Genomic DNA, 20,895 nt, shown 5'->3' on the forward strand with positions numbered 1-20,895 from the left:
TCCTGAACTCTGGGCCTGGGCGCTATCCCTCAGCTCTTCAGCTCAAGGCTGGCGCTCTACCACTGAGCCACCTTCCCAGCCCCTCTCTGTGTGTTTAGTAATTAGTAAATAAATTTATACATAATCCTTGGGCCAAAGGAAAAAAATCATGTAAATCAGAAAATATTTTGAACTGAATGATATTGAAGATACTGTCAAAATTTATGTAAAGCTTATACTAAGATTAAAGAAAAATTTATAGATAAGTACATATATTGTAAAAAAAAAAAAGCTCAAAATCAGCCATTTAAATATTTTCAAGAAGTTAGGAAATGAATATATCGCACATTAGTTCCAAAGATGGAAAACAAAAAGATAACAATTTGGTGAAAGCAAACAAACTATATAGAGGATCAATAAATTTTAAAGAATGTTTCTTTCAAAAGATTAACAAAAGGGGCTGGGAAGGTGGCTCAGTGGTAGAATGCTTACCTTGCATGTATGCCCTGAGTTCGATTCCTCAGCCCCCCATAAGCAGAAAAAGCTGGAAGAGGCACTGTGGCTCAAGTGGTAGTGTGCTAGCCTTGAGCTGAAGAGCTGAGGGACAGTGCCCAGGCCCAGAGTTCAGGCCCCACAACCAAAGAAAAAAAAAGATTAATAAAACTGAGAACTCTCTGGCAGGATGAATGCCAGAGGAGAGAAAGAGCAGTTGGGTCAGGAATGAGCAAAGGGACTCCATAGAAACTGCATACTTTTGAAAGATAAAGAGGATAGGGGCTGGGAAGGTGGCTTAATGGTAGACTCGCATGCATGAAGCCCTGGGTTCAATTCCTCAGTACCACATAAACAGAAAAAGCCAGAAATGGTGCTGTGGCTCAAGTGATAGAGCACTAGCCTTGAGCAAAAGAAGCTCAGGGACAGTGCCCAGGCCCTGAGTTCAAGCCCCAGGACTGGCAAAAAAAATAAAATGAAAGAAAGAAAAGGAAGGAAAGGAGGGAAGAAGAAAGGGAAAAAAATCTTGAACACAGTTCTAGAAAATTCTATAACTTATACAAAAGGTACTGCAATATAATTCTCCCCCTCCCCAGGTCCTGTGGCTTGAGCTCTGGGCCTAGGCACTGTCCCTGCACCTCTTTGTACTCAAGGCTAACACTTTACACTTGAGCCACAGTGCACCTTCTAGTTTTTTCCGAGTGGTTTGTTGGGAATAAGAGTCTCACGGATTTTCCTGCCCAGGCTGGCTTCAAACCACAATCCTTAGATAGATCTCAGTCTCCTGAGTAGCTGGGATTATAGGTGTGAGCCACCAGAGCCTGGCTTGATAATATAATATTTTTTTTTTGTCCTTTCTTTTTTGGTACTGGGGATCGAACCCAGGATGTTGCACGTGCTAGGCAAGCGCTTTGCCACTGAGCTACATCCCAGCCCTCGATAATATAATTTTTATACTAAGAATTTACATGGTTAATTCATGAAAGAAATCTATCATTGTCATTAGTCACATTAATAGGCTAAATCAATTTTAGCAATCTGAAAGAAAAACATTGTTTTGGTAGATACAGAAAAAGTAATAAAATTCAGCATTCACTTATGTTGGAACTGCATTGCCAACTAGTACTAGAGAAGAGCTCTAATATGAAAAAGGAAATCTGTCTATAAAATTTAAGCAAGCAGGAGCTCACAGGTTAAGATTGGGCTGGGAAGGTGGCTCAGTGGTAGAGCGCTTGCCTTGCATGCATGAGGCCCTGGGTTCGATTCCTCAACGCCACATAAGCAAAAAGAAAAAAGTCGGAAGTGGCGCTGTGGCTCAAGTGATAGAGCTCTAGCCTTGAGCTGAAGAGCTGAGGGACAGTGCCCAGGCCCAGAGTTCAGGCCCCATGACTGGACCCCCCCCAAAAAAAATCTAGAAGACTAAAGTTCAAAGCCAGCCCAGGCAAAAAAAGTCTGTAAGACTCCATCTCTAAAATAACCAGCCAAAGCTGGTTAATTCAAGTCGACCACCTATGGATGAAATTCTGAAGGTTTTCCCTTCATGACCAGAAGCAAAACAAGGATGTTGCCAGACACTACACTTTTAGTACAAAAAAGTAAGTTAACCCTCTAGGCTCAGATGGTAACACTGGAGATGGCTTCAGTAACAAATCTTCCAGCACTGAGCTAGGTACTCTGCCAGGTACACTGAGACAAGGCAGCAAGATCAGAATCCAACCAAGAAAGTAATAGAGTGGAGAGAGGTCATGAGTTTTAGGGAGAAGTTATGCCTTGGGATTGTGTGTTTATTTCTTTTGGTCAGCAAACATTTATTAAATATATTGTCTGGTAATGAGTGAAGTGGAAAGGGAAAGCAAAATCCTAACGTTTATTTAGTTCCTACCCTGAAGGCTCTCGAATGAGGCTTACACATACTTCCCTGTATTTCCCTTGCTGTCTTGCAAACTCATCTAATTAGTCATTAGGGAAACTGCATGAGAAGAAAGGAATAAACTATATTTGCATAATTTCATTCTCATTGTTAAATACTAGTTCATGCTTGTTTTGAGATGTTAGAAGGTTATTGTATTTCATATAGTACTTCTCTTTTTAAGTTTTCTCTCATTTGTATCCATACAGCAAGTCTTTGAAGTGAATAAAATTGGACGTGTTTTTTTCCCTAATTTTATAGATAAAAAAATAAAAACACAATTATACTGATTAAACTCCATGTCAATTTGGGACTGAAACTTTTTAATGTTTTTAATTTTTGCCAGTCCTGGGGCTTGAACTCAGGCCCTGGGCACTGTCCCTGAGCTTCTTTTGCTCAAGGCTAGCACTCTACCACTTGAGCCATAGCATCACTTCCAGCTTTTTCTGTTTATGTGGTACTGAGGAATGGAACCTAGGGCTTCATGCATGCTCAGCAAGCACTCTACCACTAAGCCACATTCCCAGCCCTGGGACTGAAACTTTTAACTTTTCATCACAGAAAATAAATAATTTAAAATAGCTGGGTTCTGGTGGCTCATGCCTGTAATCCTAGTTACTTAGGAGGCTGAGCTCTGAGGATCACAATGTGAAGTCAGCCCAGACAGGAAAGTTTGTGAGACTCTTATGTTAGCCACTAAAAAGCCAAAAGTGGAGCTGTGGCTCAAATGGTAGAATGACAGCCTTGAGCAAAAAAAGCTCAGGGACAGCACCCAGACTCTGAGTTCAAGCCACAGTATTAGCACAAAAAATAATAATTTAAACTAATAACATGAAAGCATATCGTGAAAAGTTTTTAAAGTGGAAATATGTTGAGGTCTGAGAAGCATATTTTGAGGAATCATGCAGGCAGGATACCCTCTATTATAGAGTTTAGCAAGATAGAGACAGAATGAGGAGAGAGAAGAAAGACCTGTTACTGTGAGCAGTGAACAGCTCAGATTCTTAGCTTCTGCTTGTAATAACTAAAACAGAACTGATTCAGAAAATTTTGGTACAGAAGTGAGGTGCGACCTTATGGCTTGTTGAGGTGGGATTGGTGACGAAGGTGATGATATAAGAGTATATTCTGTTCATCTAATGAGGGGGAGGTGGAAACTCAGCTACTTTGGAATGAGAATAGGGATGAAAATTACTTGAACAGTTGTTGATTGTCAATATTAGAAACAGCATCTGACATAATCTTGCCTTGCTTTGCATTGCTTTTAAGGGAGAGAAGATTATTCAGTTTAGCAAGCAGTTCCTGAATTCCTTCTGCTTACCAGTCATTTGTCAAGTGCATGGAATATTAATCCAACAAGGGTCAGTCCTTGAGCTGGAAGAAAAGCCCTGAGGTGATCTGTAGCAAGAAAAATCCAGAACTTCCTCTTGTGACATACAGAGCCTTTCATAATCTGGTCTCTGGCTATTTTTTTTGCAGCTGCATTTTTTCAAAATAAGAAAACCTACCATCTTTACATTCCTTACCTAAATTGATGGACTTTTCACTCCTCCAGTTATACTTGCCAAATTTATATTCTCTCTCTCTCTCTGATTTTGTCCATCCTCTTTTCTTCTTTGGGCAGTAAACATGCTCCTTTATTGACATATGAATGAAAGCTATGAATATATTTCAAATGAGTGCTGAAATATATCTACTGCCAAGATTGGCTGTTTTAGAAAACATAAATTAGACTTTTTCCTCTCCTATGTGTTATAAAATTGTTATGGAAATTGTTACATTTAGGAGGCTGGGAATGTGACTTAGTGGTAGAATTCTTGCCTAGCATGCATGGAGCCCTGGGTTCTATTCCTCAGTACCACAAACACAGAAAAATCCAGAAATGGTGCTGTGACTTCAGTGGTAGAGTGCTAGCCTTAAGCTAAAGAAGCTCAGGGACAGTGCCCAGGCTCTGAGTTCAAGCCCCAGGACTGGCAAAAAAAAAATAATTATATTTAAATAACTGAGACTTTGCATAGCATCTTTTTGGAAACCACATTTGACTTAGGATCTAAAAATTAGATTGGGCTGAGCACTGTTGGCTCACACCTGTAATTCTAGCTACTCAGGAGGCTCATGATCTGAGGATCATGGTTCAAAGCCAACCTGGACAGGAAAGTCCATGAGACTGTATCTCCAATTAATTACCAAAAAGCTAGAAATGGAGCTGTGATTCAAGTGGTAGAACACTATACTTGAGGAAAAGCTCAAGGATAGCCCTCCATCTCTGAGTTCAAGCTCCAGGAACAGCACAAAACAGAAAAACCCAACTCTAAATAACAAGTTTATATTTCAGTTTGTGCTTTTTCTATTTTGAGTTTAATGTATTGAGTTTTACAATTGGGGACTCCCTCATACTTATCCCCCCTCCACCACAAACAAGCATTCCATCTCCTAGTCTCTTAGCATTGTTAGAGCAGTATATGCAATCTGTCTATCATGACTATGAATATGCTGCTCATAGACAACATAGTTACTGGTTTTCACTGTATTTTCTCCCCAAAATCAATAAAAGTCTAGCTTCTTGCTTTCTTTTTTTCATGTGTATAAGCACTGTATCTACATCTCCGAACTAAAAGTCTTGCATTTTTGCTTTGCATAGTTTTTTTTTGTTTGTTTGTTTTTGGTTGGTTGTGGGGCTTGAACTCAGAGCTAGGTACTGTCTCTGAGCTCTTTTGCTCAAGGCCAGCACTCTACACTTTGAGCCACAGTGCCACTTCTGGGGGTTAATTGGAGATAAGAGTCTCATGAACTTTTCTGCCCAGGGTTTGAACCTTGATCCTCAGATCTCACTCAGCCTACTGAGTAGCTAGGATTACAGGTGTGAGCCACCAGCACCCGGCTTGCTTTGCATAGTTTCTTTTTTTCTTAATTTTTACTGTTACTATAAAGGTGACATAGAGAGGTTAATTTTTTAATGTGTTTATCACTAATTCAATGCTAACCTCTCCCCAGGTGTATAACTCTCCCCTTCATATGTTCAAACATAATTGGTAGTCATTCACTTTCCTCTTCAAATTATGGATGCTCAGACCTACTGAGTGAAAGATACAGGTAACTTTGAGTCATTTTATAGTTCTAAGCTCTGCATCCTGAGCGTTCACAGGTTTTCCTCAGTGGCAGTCTCATTGAAACCATATGCCCATGGGTACCAGGGTTCTGCTGTAGTCACAGTGTAAAAATTCATCTTGTGGCATAAATGTTGCTATTTAACTGGGATGCTATCTTATGCCACATGGGAGTGGGGTATGACACAATGTATGCTTTGTGCAGTATATAGCTTCTCGCCCCCACCTCTCTCTCTGGTAGGATCTCACTATATAGCCCAGGCTGGCCTTGAACTCATGATCCCCCTCCACCCCCCACCTCAGCCTCTCAAGTGCTGAGAATAATTATAGGCATGCACCACCATACCTGCCAATAAAGGTTTTCTAAAATCTCAACATTTTTTTTTAAAGTTTCAGGGTTTAAAGAAAAGATTTTGGACTTATACTACCCTTTTTAATATTTAAGGAAGCAAGACCCAAAGTCATACAGTAGAAAAGAGTGGCAGAGCCTAATTTAGTACTGTGGTGGCCTGCTGTATCATGCCATGAGCCAGGTCGTTGCCTTTGACCTTTTCAGGGTTGCTGGACTTTTGCTCTTTCTGCTCCTTCAATGGCCTTTACTGACTTTCCTGCCCTCCCAATGTACCCCGATTTTGTCTTTTTAACAGCAACCTTAGTTCTTTAATCTTTTGTGCTGTGTAAAGATCCTCTAATCCCTGCCCTGAACTTTGTCCATCTGCCTCTCAGATCAGTCTGGGTTCTCTTTCATTTGCAACTCACTACGACACTGACACTGGCTTTCTATTTTTGCTGGGCCCAAATAAAAAATGTTGGCTTTTTTTTTTCATCAGCTTCTTTCCTCTTCCTGGGGAAGCTGTACAGAACTTTCCCATGCCCCTGAAGCTCCACACCTTGTTTCTAGCATTTTGCTTTGTTTTAGCATGTGCCTGCTTCTATTGCACATACAGGATGTGTGCACAGTGCCACTCCCCACCCTTGATGTGCAGCAGTTAGTAGAGTGCCATCAGCTCCCAAACTTCCTGGTATCCCTGTGGATGCTGATGCCCCAGGGTGAGTGTCCTGTCCTGATCCTAAGCCAGGTACTTTTTGTCTTCTGGTATGACATAGCAGTTTTTTCCCTTAATTTCATCATGACTCACTTTTTAAAAATAGTTTTGATGTGTCAAAACTGTTGAAAGTCTAGTCATTGTATTGACTGGTTCTCTTTCAGTCACATGCACTTTTACTTTCTGAAAGAAGCCCTAAATATATTAATTAGGTATGATCTTACTTCCTGAAACCATACACCCTTCACTTCCCATGCTTCAGTGCCTTTGCTTAGCTGCTCTCACTCTACCAGTGCAGCCTGTCACCCATGGCAGCTCACATAGTCCATCATCCATGTTTTCCCATGTCTCCCATCAGATGCTCCTCCTTTGCATCAGAATTCCTGCAGCAACTCTAGAAGTTTGTAATACCATGTTTTGTCTCTCTATGATACTTCTGATAATTCATATACTTTGGTTTCAGGGACCATACCTAATCTTTTCAGTCTCTTGAGTTAGTAAAGGCTCTGTAGAATATATTTAGAATTAATTAATTCAACTTCAAATTAATAAAGTTTCTCCAAGGAGAAAGTTCTTAAAACAAGTCCACTGTCTCAGCAGCTTCCAATTTCTCATTCATAACTGAGTCCTTAGAACTGGGCTATTGCAGAGAAATTGATCTACTAATGTTACACTCTATCTTTCAGACATCAACTCTTTATCTCTTCCACTATGTTTGAAAACCCTACTTGCCATCAATTCTCACTTCCTCTCACTTCTTCTCATCAAACCTTTTCCATCTCTACATCTTCAGGAATCTTGTTTACTCACATTTCATTTCTTTGGGATTAAGGTTGGGAGACAGAAGAAACTGAAGGACTAGCACTAGCAGTTAGATCCCCTTCAACATCTAGATGGTAAAGAAACCAAAAGAGAGACAAGATCAGTAAAATACTAGTTCTGCTAACAAATCAGTAATCTCCCAAAGCTGAGGGCCTTCAATTTTAAGTAAAGCTACATTGGAGAACACAGCTTAGATTAAACCTGTGCCCCAGGAGGTCCTCTACTTCTCAGTTCAGACCCTATATGCTGTGATTGGTGACAAGTAAACTCTTACACGCCATTAAGAATGCAGAAGAAGCCCCTGGACATTAAAGCATGAGGCCTGGAAGGAGAGGGGAGCTCCCTCGGCTGTAGAAACCTCCAAGGTATCAAAAGACAAGAAAAGATTTCCGGTTCTAGAACAGGTTTCATGGAGACTGAAGAGAAACCTAACTCCAAGGCCTCATAGGTGGCTGGTTGCCAGAGATACTGGGAGAACATTCTGAATCTAAAGCAGCTTTTTGAGTATCTCATTACCTTCAATAGCAGAGTTGTGGTTTTTGTTGTTGTTGTTGTTGTTAGTCATAGTGCTTGAACTCGGCCTGGCATTATCCCTGATCTCGCTGAATGCTAGTGCTCTACCACTTTGAGCCACAGCTCTACTTCAGGTTTCCTGGTGGTTAATTGGAGATAAGAATCTCTTGGAGGGGCTGGAAAGGTGGCTCAGTGGTAGAGCACTTGCCTTGCATGCATGAGGCCCTGGGTTCAATTCCTCAGCACCACATAAGCAGAAAAAAAAAGCCGGAAGTGGCACTGTGGCTCAAGTGGTAGAACAGCGCCCAGGCCCAGAGTTCAGGCCCACGACTGGACCCCCCCCTCCCAAAAAAAAATCTCTTGGACTTTCCTTTGGGGGCTGGCTTTAAACTGCAATCCTCAGATCTCAACCTCCTGAGTTGCTAGGATTACACATGTGAGGCACCAGCACCTGGCAAGGGTTGTGATTTTAACTCTGATACTTGTCACTGACAGGCCCCAGAGCCCAGCACCCAGCCTGGTCCATGCTCCTCCAGTCTTTCCCCAGCCATGTCTCCTAATTCTTCCTTCACTCTGTGTTCCAAAAGACAGGCCTGTCTACCTCACAAATGGGTAGTCAATATATGGATTGCCTTCCTTGAGCCAAGCAATCTCCCACAGTACAGTCCTTACAAGTCCAGTGGCTTCTACATGGTAGATATGTTGAATGCATACTTGACAGACACTACACCAAAATGCAATTCATTCACTGCATACTTGGTGCTTTAGAAACCTCTCTCCAATATGGCTAAGAAGACTGAGCCCCATTCTCTTTACTCCATTACATTCTTTGTATGTGGTTTCGTAAACCAGACACAGGAAACATCTGACCATAATAAAAAAATTTCCAGTAAATTCTAGATTTCTTCATTGAACAAGGCTACGTTGTAGTTTGGTCTAATGCCATTTGGTCACTTTTGCAACATACCACATGGCTGCCTCTGGCCTGGGAGCCAGAACAGCTGGAAACTGGGATGCTTGAAATAAAAATAGCGTATTTGTTAGCTGGAGAGAAAAGAGTCTGGATATTCGTGCTCTGTTTCTTTCAAAGCAAACTTCTCAATTTATTGAATCCAAAGTTTCTCTATTAGTTGTGAAATGTTTTACAAGTAAAATAATCTTACATTCTTTAGAATAAACACAAATAAAGACTAGCCAAACTGTTTATGAAGTCTGTACCTTTAATCCTCAAAGCAAAAATTAATCTCATCTTACATATTTCTTCCTCCAGAAATATGAACCCTCTCACTTGCGTTATCTGAGTATTAAAGGCCTATGCTCTTAAGTTCATTGCATTACCATTGAAGATAATGTTTGCCAAGGCTCTGATCATTATTCCAAGTAAGACTGCTGCTTCCTGGTGCTTCCATCCTGAGTACCCTTATCATACTTTATCTTAAACATCTACTAACTTTTCTGTCTTCCTTGGTTGGAAGGCAAAGACTACCCCTTACTGGGCTCATTATCTCTATATCTGGCATAGGGCCTGGCATATCACAGGCACTTGATAATATTTGAAGGAAAGAAGGCAGAAGAAAAGGAAAGGCAAAATTCTATTGAGAGACTGATATAGTAGGGATAAATTAGAAAGATGACTTCTAACTAAAAAGATGGGCAGCCTTTCAGAACATACAATAAATAATGAAGGAGATCCTTTGGCATAGGTACTAGTGAATTAGAGGTTAAAATTTTAGAGCTGAATTAGGAATATTTTTTGTTGTTGCTAATTTTTTGGTACTAGGGTTTGAACTCAGAGCCTCATGTTCAGTAGTACCACTTGAATAATACCTCCAGCCTTGCCTTATGCTGTTTTTTTTTTTTTGGGGGGGGGGGAGGTCCGGTCGTGGCGCCTGAACTCTGGGCCTGGGCGCTGTCCCTCAGCTCTTCAGCTCAAGGCTAGCGCTCTACCACTTGAGCCACAGCGCCACTTCCGGCTTTTTTCTTTTTTCTTATGTGGTGCTGAGGAATCGAACCCAGGGCCTTGAGCATGCAAAGCAAGCGCTCTACCACTGAGCCACCTTCCCAGCCCCCTTATGCTGGTTTTTTGTTGTTGTTGTTTGGTTTGGTTTGGTTGGTTGTGAGGCTTTGAACTCTGGGCCTGGACACTGTCCCTTGGCTCTTCAACTCAAGATGAGTGCTCTACCAGTTGAGCCACAGTGCCACTTACGGTTTTTTGGTAGTTTACTGGAGATAAGAGTCTCATGGATTTTCCTGCCGGGGCTGGCTTTGAACTGCAATCCTCAGATATCAGCTTCCTGAGTAGCTAGGATTATAGGTGTGAGCCAGGCTATGCTAGTTATTTTGTGTATAGAGTCTAGTGAACTTCTCTGCCCAAGCAGACCCTGAACCATAATCCTCTAGGTTTCAGCCTCCTTAGTAGCTAGAGTTATAAAAGTGAGCTACCAGCACCACGCTAGAAAGTTATTTTTTAATTAATTAACTTTATTTATTTTGAGGCTAACTTTCACCGTGTTGCTCAGACTGGCCTTGAACTTAAAAGACTCAAGCAGTCCTCCCACCAAAGCCTTCCAAGTGTCTGGGACTATTAGTGAGCTTCTCCCTTTTTCTGCTTAGCTTCTCTCTAGGATAAAAATAATGTGTATTTATTGTAGAATTCTTACAAAAATACTAAGAATAAACATAAGCTATAATTTTATCCACCCTGACATAACTAGTTAATTAACATTTAGTCATTTTTAGTCTTCAGTAAGCACCAGACTTTCAGTTAACTTTAACTTACTTCTTTTTTTACATTACTGAAAAGTTTTTTGATGGTTATTTTTTTATTGTACTTTTGTGGGGTGCTTTTTTTTTGGGGGGGGCGGTCCAGTCATGGGGCCTGAACTCTGGGCCTGGGCACTGTCCCTCAGCTCTTCAGCTCAAGGCTAGCGCTCTGCCACTTGAGCCACAGCGCCACTTCCGGCTTTTTTCTTTTTGCTTATGTGGTGCTGAGGAATCGAACCTAGGGCCTCACACATACAAGGCAAGCGCTCTACCACTGAGCCACCTTCCCAGCCCAGGAGTTACAATTTTAAAAGTCAGGTAATGAGCACATTTCTTTTTTTTTTTTTTTGGGTCCGGTTGTGGCGCCTAAACTCTGGGCCTGGGCGCTGTCCCTCAGCTCTTCAGCTCAAGGCTAGCGCTCTACCACTTGAGCCACAGCGCTACTTCCAGCTTTTTTCTTTTTGCTTATGTGGTGCTGAGGAATTGAACCCAGGGCCTCATGCATGCAAGGCAAGCACTCTACCGCTGAGCCACCTTCCCAACCCCGTGAGCACATTTCTTTTTGGACAATGTCATCCCTTCTTTTGCTCTCCACCAGTTTCCCAATAATACCATCTTTTTCTTTTCTTTTTCTTTTTTTTTTTTTTTTGGTCGTGGGTCTTGAATTCTGGGCCTAGGTGTTGTCCCTAAGCTCTTCAGCTCAAGGTGAGCATTCTACCGCTTGAGCTGCAGCGCTACTTCCAGTTTTCTGGTGGCTAATTGGAATTAAGAGTCTCATGGACTTTCTGCCCAGGCTGGTTTTGAACTCTAGTCCTCAGATCTCAGCCTCCTGAATAGCTAGGATTACAGGTGTGAGCTACTGGAGCCTGGCAATAATATTGTCTTTAAATCAAAGACATTTAGCAGTTCACTCCTTAGCTTAATCAACACATTGCCATTTTTGTGTGTTAGTCACCAAGCTAGGCATCAAAGGACTTAAAATGAAGAAATAATTCTTGTCCTCAGGAAACTTGCAGCTAATGAAAGAAAAAGAGAAATCACAGATCTATTATGCAGTCTAAAAATTTAATTATAGAAGTGCATTGTGGGTCTAAAGAAGATAGAGAACAGAATTGATCAGAGAAGGCATCAAGAAGAGCAGATATTGCTGGGTACAATGGCTCACACTTAGCTACTTGGAGGCTCACCATTCAAGGCTAGGCAAAAAAGTCATGAAACCAATAAAAACTAGGTACTGTGGTACATTCCTATCATTCTAGGTCTCCAGGAAATGTAAATAGGAGGATCAAGGTCCTGGTTGGCCTGGGTATAAATGGTGACTATCTCAAAAATAATCAAAAAGTAAGAGTATGATTCAAATAGAGCAGCACCTGCCTAGCAAGCACAAGGCTCCGAGTTCAAACCCCAATTCTGCTGAAAGGAGAAGGAGAAAAAGAGGAGAAGGAAGAGTCTTTCCCCTCACCCCCTTTTGGTCTGGAGCTTGAACTCAGGGCCTGGGCAATATCTCTGAGCTTTTTTGCTCAAGACTGGTTCTCTACCACTTTGAACCATTTAGCTCCACTTCTGGTTTGCTGGTGGTTAACTGGAGATAGGATTCTCATGGATTTTCTTAACAGGGCTGGCTTTGAACCATGATCCTCAGATCTTAGCCCCCTGAGTAGCTAGGATAACAGATGTGAACCACCAGTGACTGGCTGGAGGAGGAGTCTTAATAGAAAAGTGGGAGAAGTCTTTATGCATGTCTGTGACTAAAAACATGAGGATACACATCTCTAGGAAATACAAGCAGTTTGGTATGTCTGGAACATGAGGCATATTAAGGTATCAGATGTGGGAAAAACAGGTAAAGAACTTTGCCTAACAGAGCTTTGCCTAACAGGCTACAGCAGGTCAGGGAAGGTTATTTTATTTTTTTATTAGCATACATTCATATGACAAGGTTACAGAAGGGCTTTAATGAGTCATATTATTTTTCATTAACATACTTTAATATTTCAAGGGTATGAAAGGGTTTTAATCAATTACACAGTCCAGTATACTTTTTAGAAAAATCAATAAAAGGACAGATGGAAATAAACTAAATTGGAGGCTGGGATGTGTGTGGTTAGGGGTTATCAGGGCCAGCACAGCAAAAAAGGATAGGCAGATGTTTAGAAAAGTAAATGATAGAGCCAGGAAGGAACTTAGTGTGGCTAGAGGTGGGACCTGGGATCAACTCTGGATGATTTGTGAATTTTAAATGAGTGAATTTTGAGGTATGTAAATTATACCTTAAATCTCTTTAAAAGGAAGAGATGAGACAAGTAAGAAATGTTGATAAAGGAGACTTTGCTTATATGAGCCAGGATGTTCAACCATCTGGTCCTAATTGTGCCTCACATTTTTGTAAAACAATGGCAACTCTGTCTTTTCTACAGGTTTCAAGAAACCTGTAGGTTTCAATGCATGTGAATCTGCCCTTAACTGGTTAATTCAGAATATTTGTCTCCAGTTCCTAAGCAGAAACCATATCCCCCGGCTCTCTGCCACCTGGTTTCTTAGTAAACGTATGGTTGTGAGGAAATGTAGTTATGAAGAATTGCCTGTGATTTCTGGTCCATTTATTTCTCTGGGCACTGTGATTCAGCAAATAATTACTAAGTGTCAGGTGTTGGCTGGTAGCATAGCAGTGAATAAAATAGATGTTGTGTCTGCTTTTATGGAGCTTGTAGTCTAGCCCTGAGAACAGATGCTATTTACAGTTATGACAACTATTGTGTTGAATTTCCGATTGCAATTAGAGAAAATAATATACAAACAGATTTAAAGGACAATGCTGGGGTGAATTTGGCTGTAGATGCTAACCTTACAAATATCTAGCTGACACTGCTTTGTAATGAGTGAGTCTTTTGAATCTGCTTCCTTATGGGTCTGGGTTATTTTGGTGCCTCTTATAATTATAATTTTTGAGCTATGTATTAGTTTTATGTCATCACTTTGGATTGACTAGTTTAATAGCTTTATAAGAATCATAACTACTCAGTAGAAATTAAGCATGGTGGCACATGCCTATAATCCTAGGAAGATTACAGGGAGGCAGAGACAGAAGGAACAAAATTCAAGACCAGCTCAGGCAAAAAAAAAAAAAAAAGTCAGTGAAACTATCTCATAAACAAGCCAGATATACAGATGTAGGGAAGTATCCCTATAATATTAGCTACAGAGGCAGAGGTAGGAGAGTCATGGTCTGAGGCTGGTTCCAGGGACAAACATGAGATCCTAACTGAAAAAGGACTCTGAGTGTGGCTCAAGTGGTAGAATACCTGCCTAGTAAATGTAAAGCTCTTGAGTTCAGACATAAGGGGGGAGAGAGAGAAGGAGGGAAAACGGAAGAAGGGAGGGAGGGAGACTAACTTGAAGATACAGACTTATACAGAGAAAGTTTTCTCTGATCATTGTAGTGTTGGTTTGGACATTTGGTCTTTGAGTTGTTCTGAAATGTCTGGTCCCTCTTCAGGTCTCTACATGTGGCTTTCTCTCTTCCTGGAATGCCTATTCCATTCCTGGTATTTGTGGCCCTCATTTACCCTTTAGCTTCTAGTCCAAGTCAGAGAAGCCAACTTAGTTGGCCAACTCCATATTTAGTTTCTAGTTAAATAATTTATCCTTTGATAACTTCTTTTTCCTAGATTGATGGCAGGGAGATCCATGAGGGTAGAGACCAAGGTTTTTATGTTTGCTGCCATATTTCAAAGCTGTACTATAGTATCTTATACATAGTAGATGCCCAATAAGTATTTCCTGAACATTTGAATGAATAGAAGAACGAATGCATACATTGTAAGCACTGAGTTTTGAAACTGTTCGTTTCTCCTTTTTTGCTCTGGCTGTTTGGGAGCTCTACTCTCCTTGATTAAAACTTCAGTGTTTGTAAATGTCCTAATGGCATGTGTTTTTGCATTAACATTTCCCCATTATATGCTACTTTTCCTTTCTTTGATTTTACATGCATTGTGAATTCTTATAGCCCACTCAGTCTTTTTGGAAGAAAAAAGTTACAAAAAATTGAATATGGAAGTAGAAAAATGGAACAAAGAAGAAATGTCACTGCCTTTAACCTGATGCAGAAAGGACGTTTTATTTTGCTTTGTTTTATTTATTTATTTTTTTTTGAGACTTGAACTCAGGGCCTGGGCACTGGTTCTGAGATTTTGTGCTCAAGACTAGTGCCCTACCACTTTGAGCTCCATATCAGCTTTTTTTGGGGGTCCGGTCATGGAGCCTGAACTCTGGGCCTGAGCGCTGTCCCTCAGCTCTTCAGCTCAAGGCTAGCGCTCTACCACTTGAGCCACAGCGCCACTTCTGGCTTTTTCTGCTTATATGGTGCTGAGGAATTGAACCCAGAGCCTCATGCATGCAAGGCCACCTTCCCAGCCCCTTTGCTTTGTTTTAATTGAGAAAAGGCAAAGATTTTTCCCCCTAATCTTTCAGAAACACCTCTAGAGAACAAAAGTTTACCACTCTCTTGAGATGTTTTTCTGATTGTCAGGAGGCAAGGGATGGTGGGTGGCAGGACCTGTTAGCTCACTGGATGGGTGGGCCTGGGCCTTCATTAAGTTCCATCTTACCTGACTCTTCCCTGGGCAGTTTGGGTAGAGCCAGCAAGAGCTTGTTGTGTTACCGAAAGGAGAAAGAAATGAACTTGTCCTCTTGTGTTACAGATTCAGTGGTTCTTTCCTTTGACTCCGCTGGACAAACTCTAGGCTCAGGTACCAATTTTTCCCCCTCTATCATCTTTTCAGCTCCCAATATTGGCAATATGTGTAGTGAATCTGATGAGGTAAAAGTATGCGGGGAGGGCAAAGGACTATGTCAAAGTTGTGGGAAAGTCTCAAAAAGGTTTCCTAGGGCTTCACAGGGATACATGTTTCAGAGCATTTTCTCAGTTGCTTTGAAAGTATGTACTGATTGGCTGGGCATAGTGGTATACATCTGTTACTGGGGAAATGGAAGCAGGAAGATCAAGGGTTTAAAGTCATCCTGAGCAAAGTTAACAAGACTCTATCTCAAAACACAACACAACAACAACAACGTATGCTGTGATACATGGCAACAAAGCAGTCCAGATTCATATGAAAGGATGTCTGTTTTCTGTGCTCATGTCCCACCTCAGTCACCTCAGAAAGTGGGGCAGAGGGTATCGAGAGACTCCATAGCCTGGGCATAATAAGCATCAGGACTCTCCCACAGAGGGCTAGGCTCTTTTAGTTTCCTGAGAACATACACGTGTGTTTTTGTTTTGTTTTATATTGCAGTTTTGTTTATTTGGCAAAACTGGGTTTTGAATTCAGGGCCTTGTGCTTGCTAGACAGGCTCTCTTGCACTTGAGCCATACCTCCAGGCCACCATTCTGTGGAATGTTGTTACACACATCCTCCATGGGCATAAGTACTGACCTTCCCCAGGAGAGGAGTACCACTCTTGACTGTACACTTGTAACAGATGCAGGCAAGCAACACGTTCCCCTCCTTTTGCTGTGTTTACAGTGTAGGGCACACAGACAGGTACATCACCCTTTGAACCCAGACTCACCAGGCCAGGGAAGATGGCTTTTCCAGTTTGGGGCAATCCTCTTGCCCCATAATTCAGTAAATGCTGGCAGTAAGCAAGGAGAGTGGCTGCTTTTACTCCTCAGGCTGCTTTCTCTGTTGGAGCTTAGAATGATTTCGTATGGGGAAAGGCATCATTATACATTAGGCCTGTGTGTTTAGTGGATATGAGTCTGTGCATGCACGTGTGCACGCGCACATACACAACCACACACCCACCATGAAGTTCAGACAGTTGTGGTAGAGTAAACAAGAAGAAAGAAAAACTATATTCAGAGAATATGGTTATGGCCACTTTGCACCAACAATTTGTACCTTGTGCTGGGAACTTAATGCACCAGACAATTACTCCTCATGATTCAAAGCTTTTACACCTTTGGTTATATTAAAGAAACTTATGCCCAAAGATGTGCAATAACCTATTAAGGCTATTCAGCTCCATGTGACTCTAGAACTCATACTCTCTCCTTATGCTGTTATCTCACACCTGGTGGAGGTTCTTGAGGTACCTCCACCAAAATGCTGCTGCAAAAAGGCACTTCCAGATAGAGTAGACAGACAGGAAGATGTCTTAAAAAAAACAAACACAATAGTTGTATCTATTTGATATAGGAAAAGATTAATTTTGCTACATTAAATTAGAACATACCAATATGGCTCATACATCTTTTATGCTCATATGTTCATTGATTTGTTGCCAGAAAAATAGAAATAGGGACAATCATTTTGCCTGTGAAATCTCTTTTTTTTTTTTTTTTTTGGTTATGGGGCTTGAACTCTGGGCCTGGGCGCTGTTCCTCAGCCTTTCAGCTCAAGGCTTGCGCTCTACCACTTGATCCACAGTGCCACTTCCAGTTTTTTCTGCTTATGTGGTGCTGAGCAATCAAACCCAGGGCCTCATGCATGCAAGGCAAGCACTCCACCACTGAACCACCTTCCCAGCCCCCAAACATTATTTGTAAGGAAACAGATTCTCAGATAGCTTGGGTTTTTCATATGAAACCATGGATTTGTGATGAAACTCCCTTATCACCTTTCCTTATGAAATCCCTACACTGACAGGTAGTGATACTACTGCCAGAAGTCCCCAGTACAAGTTTAGAGCCTGTATCCATTCATCTCTAAAAAAAGCTGAATAAATTTCCAAAGGGAAAAAATACTACATTAAAATTGCCATGCCTCAATTTGAGACTACCCTGGGCTATGTAGCAAGACTCTTGTCCCAAAAAAACAAGAGCTGGAAATGTAGCTCAGTAGCTAAGCACTGGCCTGGTATGTGCAAAGCCCTGGGTTCTAGTCCCAGCACTGCCACCCCCAAATGTTAACCACTTCTCTTAACCAAAAGACTGTATTGAGAATGAAAAAAAGATATTTATAACATGGTTGACAAAGGTTTTGTTGGGTTTTTTTGTTTGTTTGTTTTGGCATGGGGCTTGAACTCAGGGCCTGAGCACTGCCCTTGAGCTTTTTTCACTCAAGGCTAGCACTCTACCACAGCACTGCTTCTAGTTTTCTGGGGGTTAATTGGAGATAAATTCTCATGGACTTTCCTGCCCAGGCTGGCTTTGAACCATGTGTCTTCAGATCTCTGCCTCCTATGTAGCTAAGATTACAAGCATGAGCCACCAGCACCCAGCCTAGACAAAGGTCTTTATTCCAGAACAAAGAACTACAAAAATCAATAGGAATAAAGAAATAGCTTAGAAACACAGAAATGAGGAAAAGACTTGAACAGGCATTTCATGAAAGAAGAAACCCATATGGCCAATAAACATATATTAAGGTGTTCAATTGTATTAGTACTTGTAGAAATGTAAACTAGAAACTCAGTGAACTATCACTACATATCTCTTGCGCAGCAAAACTTGTAAGGTTTTAACAGTCTAGTGTGAATAAAGATATGATCTAGTGGAAATTCTTCTGGCTAAAGGGAAAATTGGTACAGCTACTTTGGAAGAATTGATGATAGTATCTAGCTAATTTGAAAAAAATATATGATCTATGACCTCACAGTTTCTCCCTTAGGTATCTTTCCTATAGAATACACATACACACACACTCAAACATGCACACACAGTACACACACATATATCTGTATCAGGATATGTGTGCAAGATGCATGTTTCAGAATAAGTGTATTGTTCATATTGCCAAAAGCAATCCACATACCTAAAGTGAATATTCAAACTCTTATATTCAATTAGAATAGTAAAATTAGCCAACACACATAGATGCAGAAACTTTTATGAATTTTAAAGACATGTTACGTTAAAGAAATCAGATAAAACAATATATTTTGGTTTTCTACTTCTATAAAATTCAAAAACAAGTAAAATTAAAACATTTGTTTAGGCCGGGCCCTGGTGGCTCACGCCTGTAATCCTAGCTACTCAGGAGGCTGAGATCTGAAGATCTCGGTTCAAAGCCAGCCCGGGCAGGAGAGACCGTGAGACTCCTAACCACCAGAAAACCGGAAGTGGCGCTGTAGCTCAAGTGGTAGAGCGCTCGCCTTGAGCTGAAGAGCTGAGGGACAGCGCCCAGGCCAAGAGTTCAAGCCCCACGACCGACAAAAAAAAAACACATTTGTTTAGGGGCTGGGAAGGTGGTTCAGTGGTAGAACACTTGCCTTGCATGCGTGAGGCCCTGGGTTCGATTCCTCAGCACCACATAAGCAAAAAGAAAAAAGCCGGAAGTGGCACTGTGACTCAAGTGGTAGAGCGCTAGCCTTGAGCTGAAGAGCTGAGGGACAGTGCCTAGGCCCAGAGTTCAGGCCCCACGACCGGACCCAAAAAGCCAACAACAACAACAAAAAAAAAACATTTGTTTAGAGCACAATTCAGTGTTAAAACAAAAGCAAGGAACTGAATTCCATAATCACTGGGATGGCAGTATTCAAGGGATGTGTTAAGAGATGGGCACATGGGAGCTTCTAGAAAGTTGGTGTCTTCTTTCTAGTGATGTGAGTGAAATTACTAAGGCTTTTCTTCTAAACTGTACACTTGTGGGTTTGAGTTTGTTGTTGTTGTTGTTTTTTGGTAGTACTGGGGTTTGAACTCAGGGCCTTGTGCTTGCTCGTGTTCTAATACTTGAGTCATACCTCAGGTTCTGCTCTTTGCTGGTTATTTTGGAAATGGAGTCTTGGTGTACTTTTCTTTTTTTTTGGGGGGGGGGGTCCGGTCGTGGGGCCTGAGCTCTGGGCCTGGGCGCTGTTCCCTCAGCTCTTCAGCTCAAGATTAGCGCTCTACCACTTGAGCCACAGCGCCACTTCTGGCTTTTTTCTTTTTGCTTATATGGTGCTGAGGAATCGAACCCAGGGCCTCGAGCATGCAAGGCAAGCGCTCTACCACTGAGCCACTTTCCCAGCCCTTGGTGTACTTTTCTATCTGGATTACCCTTGAGCTGTCGTCCTCCAGATCTCAGCTTCCTAAACAGCTAGAATTACAGGCATGAGCTACTAATGCCTGGCTCATTTTAGGTTTTTGTGTACTTTTCTTTTTATTTATTTATTTATTTTTCTTTCTTTTTTTTTTTTTTACTTATACACAGGGCATATCTTGAGTTGTCAGACATGGCATAAAATGTTCCTATGTACAAAAGGGTCAAGAAGCAGCACCCTAGGTAAGGGTTGCCTGGAAAAAAGGAGGGGAACATTATTATGTGTCAGACAGGGTTTTCCATATTTTTACATGTACTAATTTAATCTCAAACTTTTGAGATAGACACTTATAATCCCCAATTTTCAGTTTAAGGAATTGACATAAATAAAGTTATATATATATGCATATATATAACTGTAAGTTATATCACTAAATATATATATATATATATATATATATATATATATAAGTTATAATAAATAAAGTAACTTGTCCAAGATCAAACAGCAAGCAAATGGCAGAATCAGTATTTGGATTTAGATACTCTAGCTCAAGTCTGTATTCTTATCTAAATAGTTTTCACTTGTTCTTTCCTTTTCCCCCTCATCAGTGTTGGGGCTTTAACTCTGGGCCTGGGCACTGTCCCTCAGCTCTTCAGCTCAAGAGCACTCTACCACTTGAGCCACAGCGCCACTTCTGGTTTTCTGGTGGTTAATTGGAGATAAGAGTCTCACAGACTTTCCTGTCTGGGCTGGTTTTGAACGGAGACCCTCAGATCTTAGCTTCCTGTGTAGCTAGGATTATAGATGTGAGCCACCAGCACCTGGCAATTCTTGCCTTTTCTATTCTCATTAATCTTTAGTTCTTGATCCTTAGCCTTTTTTTTTCTCTTAGAGGACAGGTACAGTGGTCATACCTATAATCCCAGCTACTTGGGAAGTAGAGATCAGAAGGATCACAGTTTGAGCCCAGCTCAGGTAATTAGTTAGTGAGACCCTCAACAAACAAGGTGAGGTTGTTGGTCCATACCTGTGATCCTTGCTATGCAGCAGGCAGTAGATAAGGGGAACACAGTCTGAGGATGGCAGTAGGCAAACATAAAATCTCACCTGTAAAATAAGTGAAACAAAAAGTTCTGGAGATAGTGCTCAACTCTTAGTGCCTGCCTAGCTGTGTTCAAACCTCTGTGTATACACACACACACACACACACACACACACACACACACACACGTACTAGGTTTAATATGCAAATAGCTATGGACCATGGGATATGGCTCTCAGTGGAGTGTTGATTCAA

The 20,895-nt window shown here is 41.3% G+C and overlaps 1 protein-coding gene across 2 annotated transcripts in view; it reads left to right on the top strand.

Moving 5' to 3' along the window:
- The window catches only part of St3gal3 (ST3 beta-galactoside alpha-2,3-sialyltransferase 3), a 191,333-nt gene that overhangs the window by 57,800 nt on the left and 112,638 nt on the right, over nt 1-20,895 (top strand). Inside the window, exon 3 of one of the 2 annotated variants that reach the window (XM_013017021.1) lies at nt 15,332-15,379. The exons of the other annotated variant lie outside the window; for it this stretch is intronic. Coding sequence (XP_012872475.1) covers nt 15,332-15,379 — 48 coding nt within the window. The remainder of the gene's footprint in view (nt 1-15,331; nt 15,380-20,895) is intronic. 2 annotated transcript variants of the gene reach the window in all.

This window comes from Dipodomys ordii, unplaced genomic scaffold, assembly GCF_000151885.1.
Source record: "Dipodomys ordii isolate 6190 unplaced genomic scaffold, Dord_2.0 Scaffold33, whole genome shotgun sequence".
Lineage (NCBI taxonomy): Eukaryota > Metazoa > Chordata > Mammalia > Rodentia > Heteromyidae > Dipodomys > Dipodomys ordii.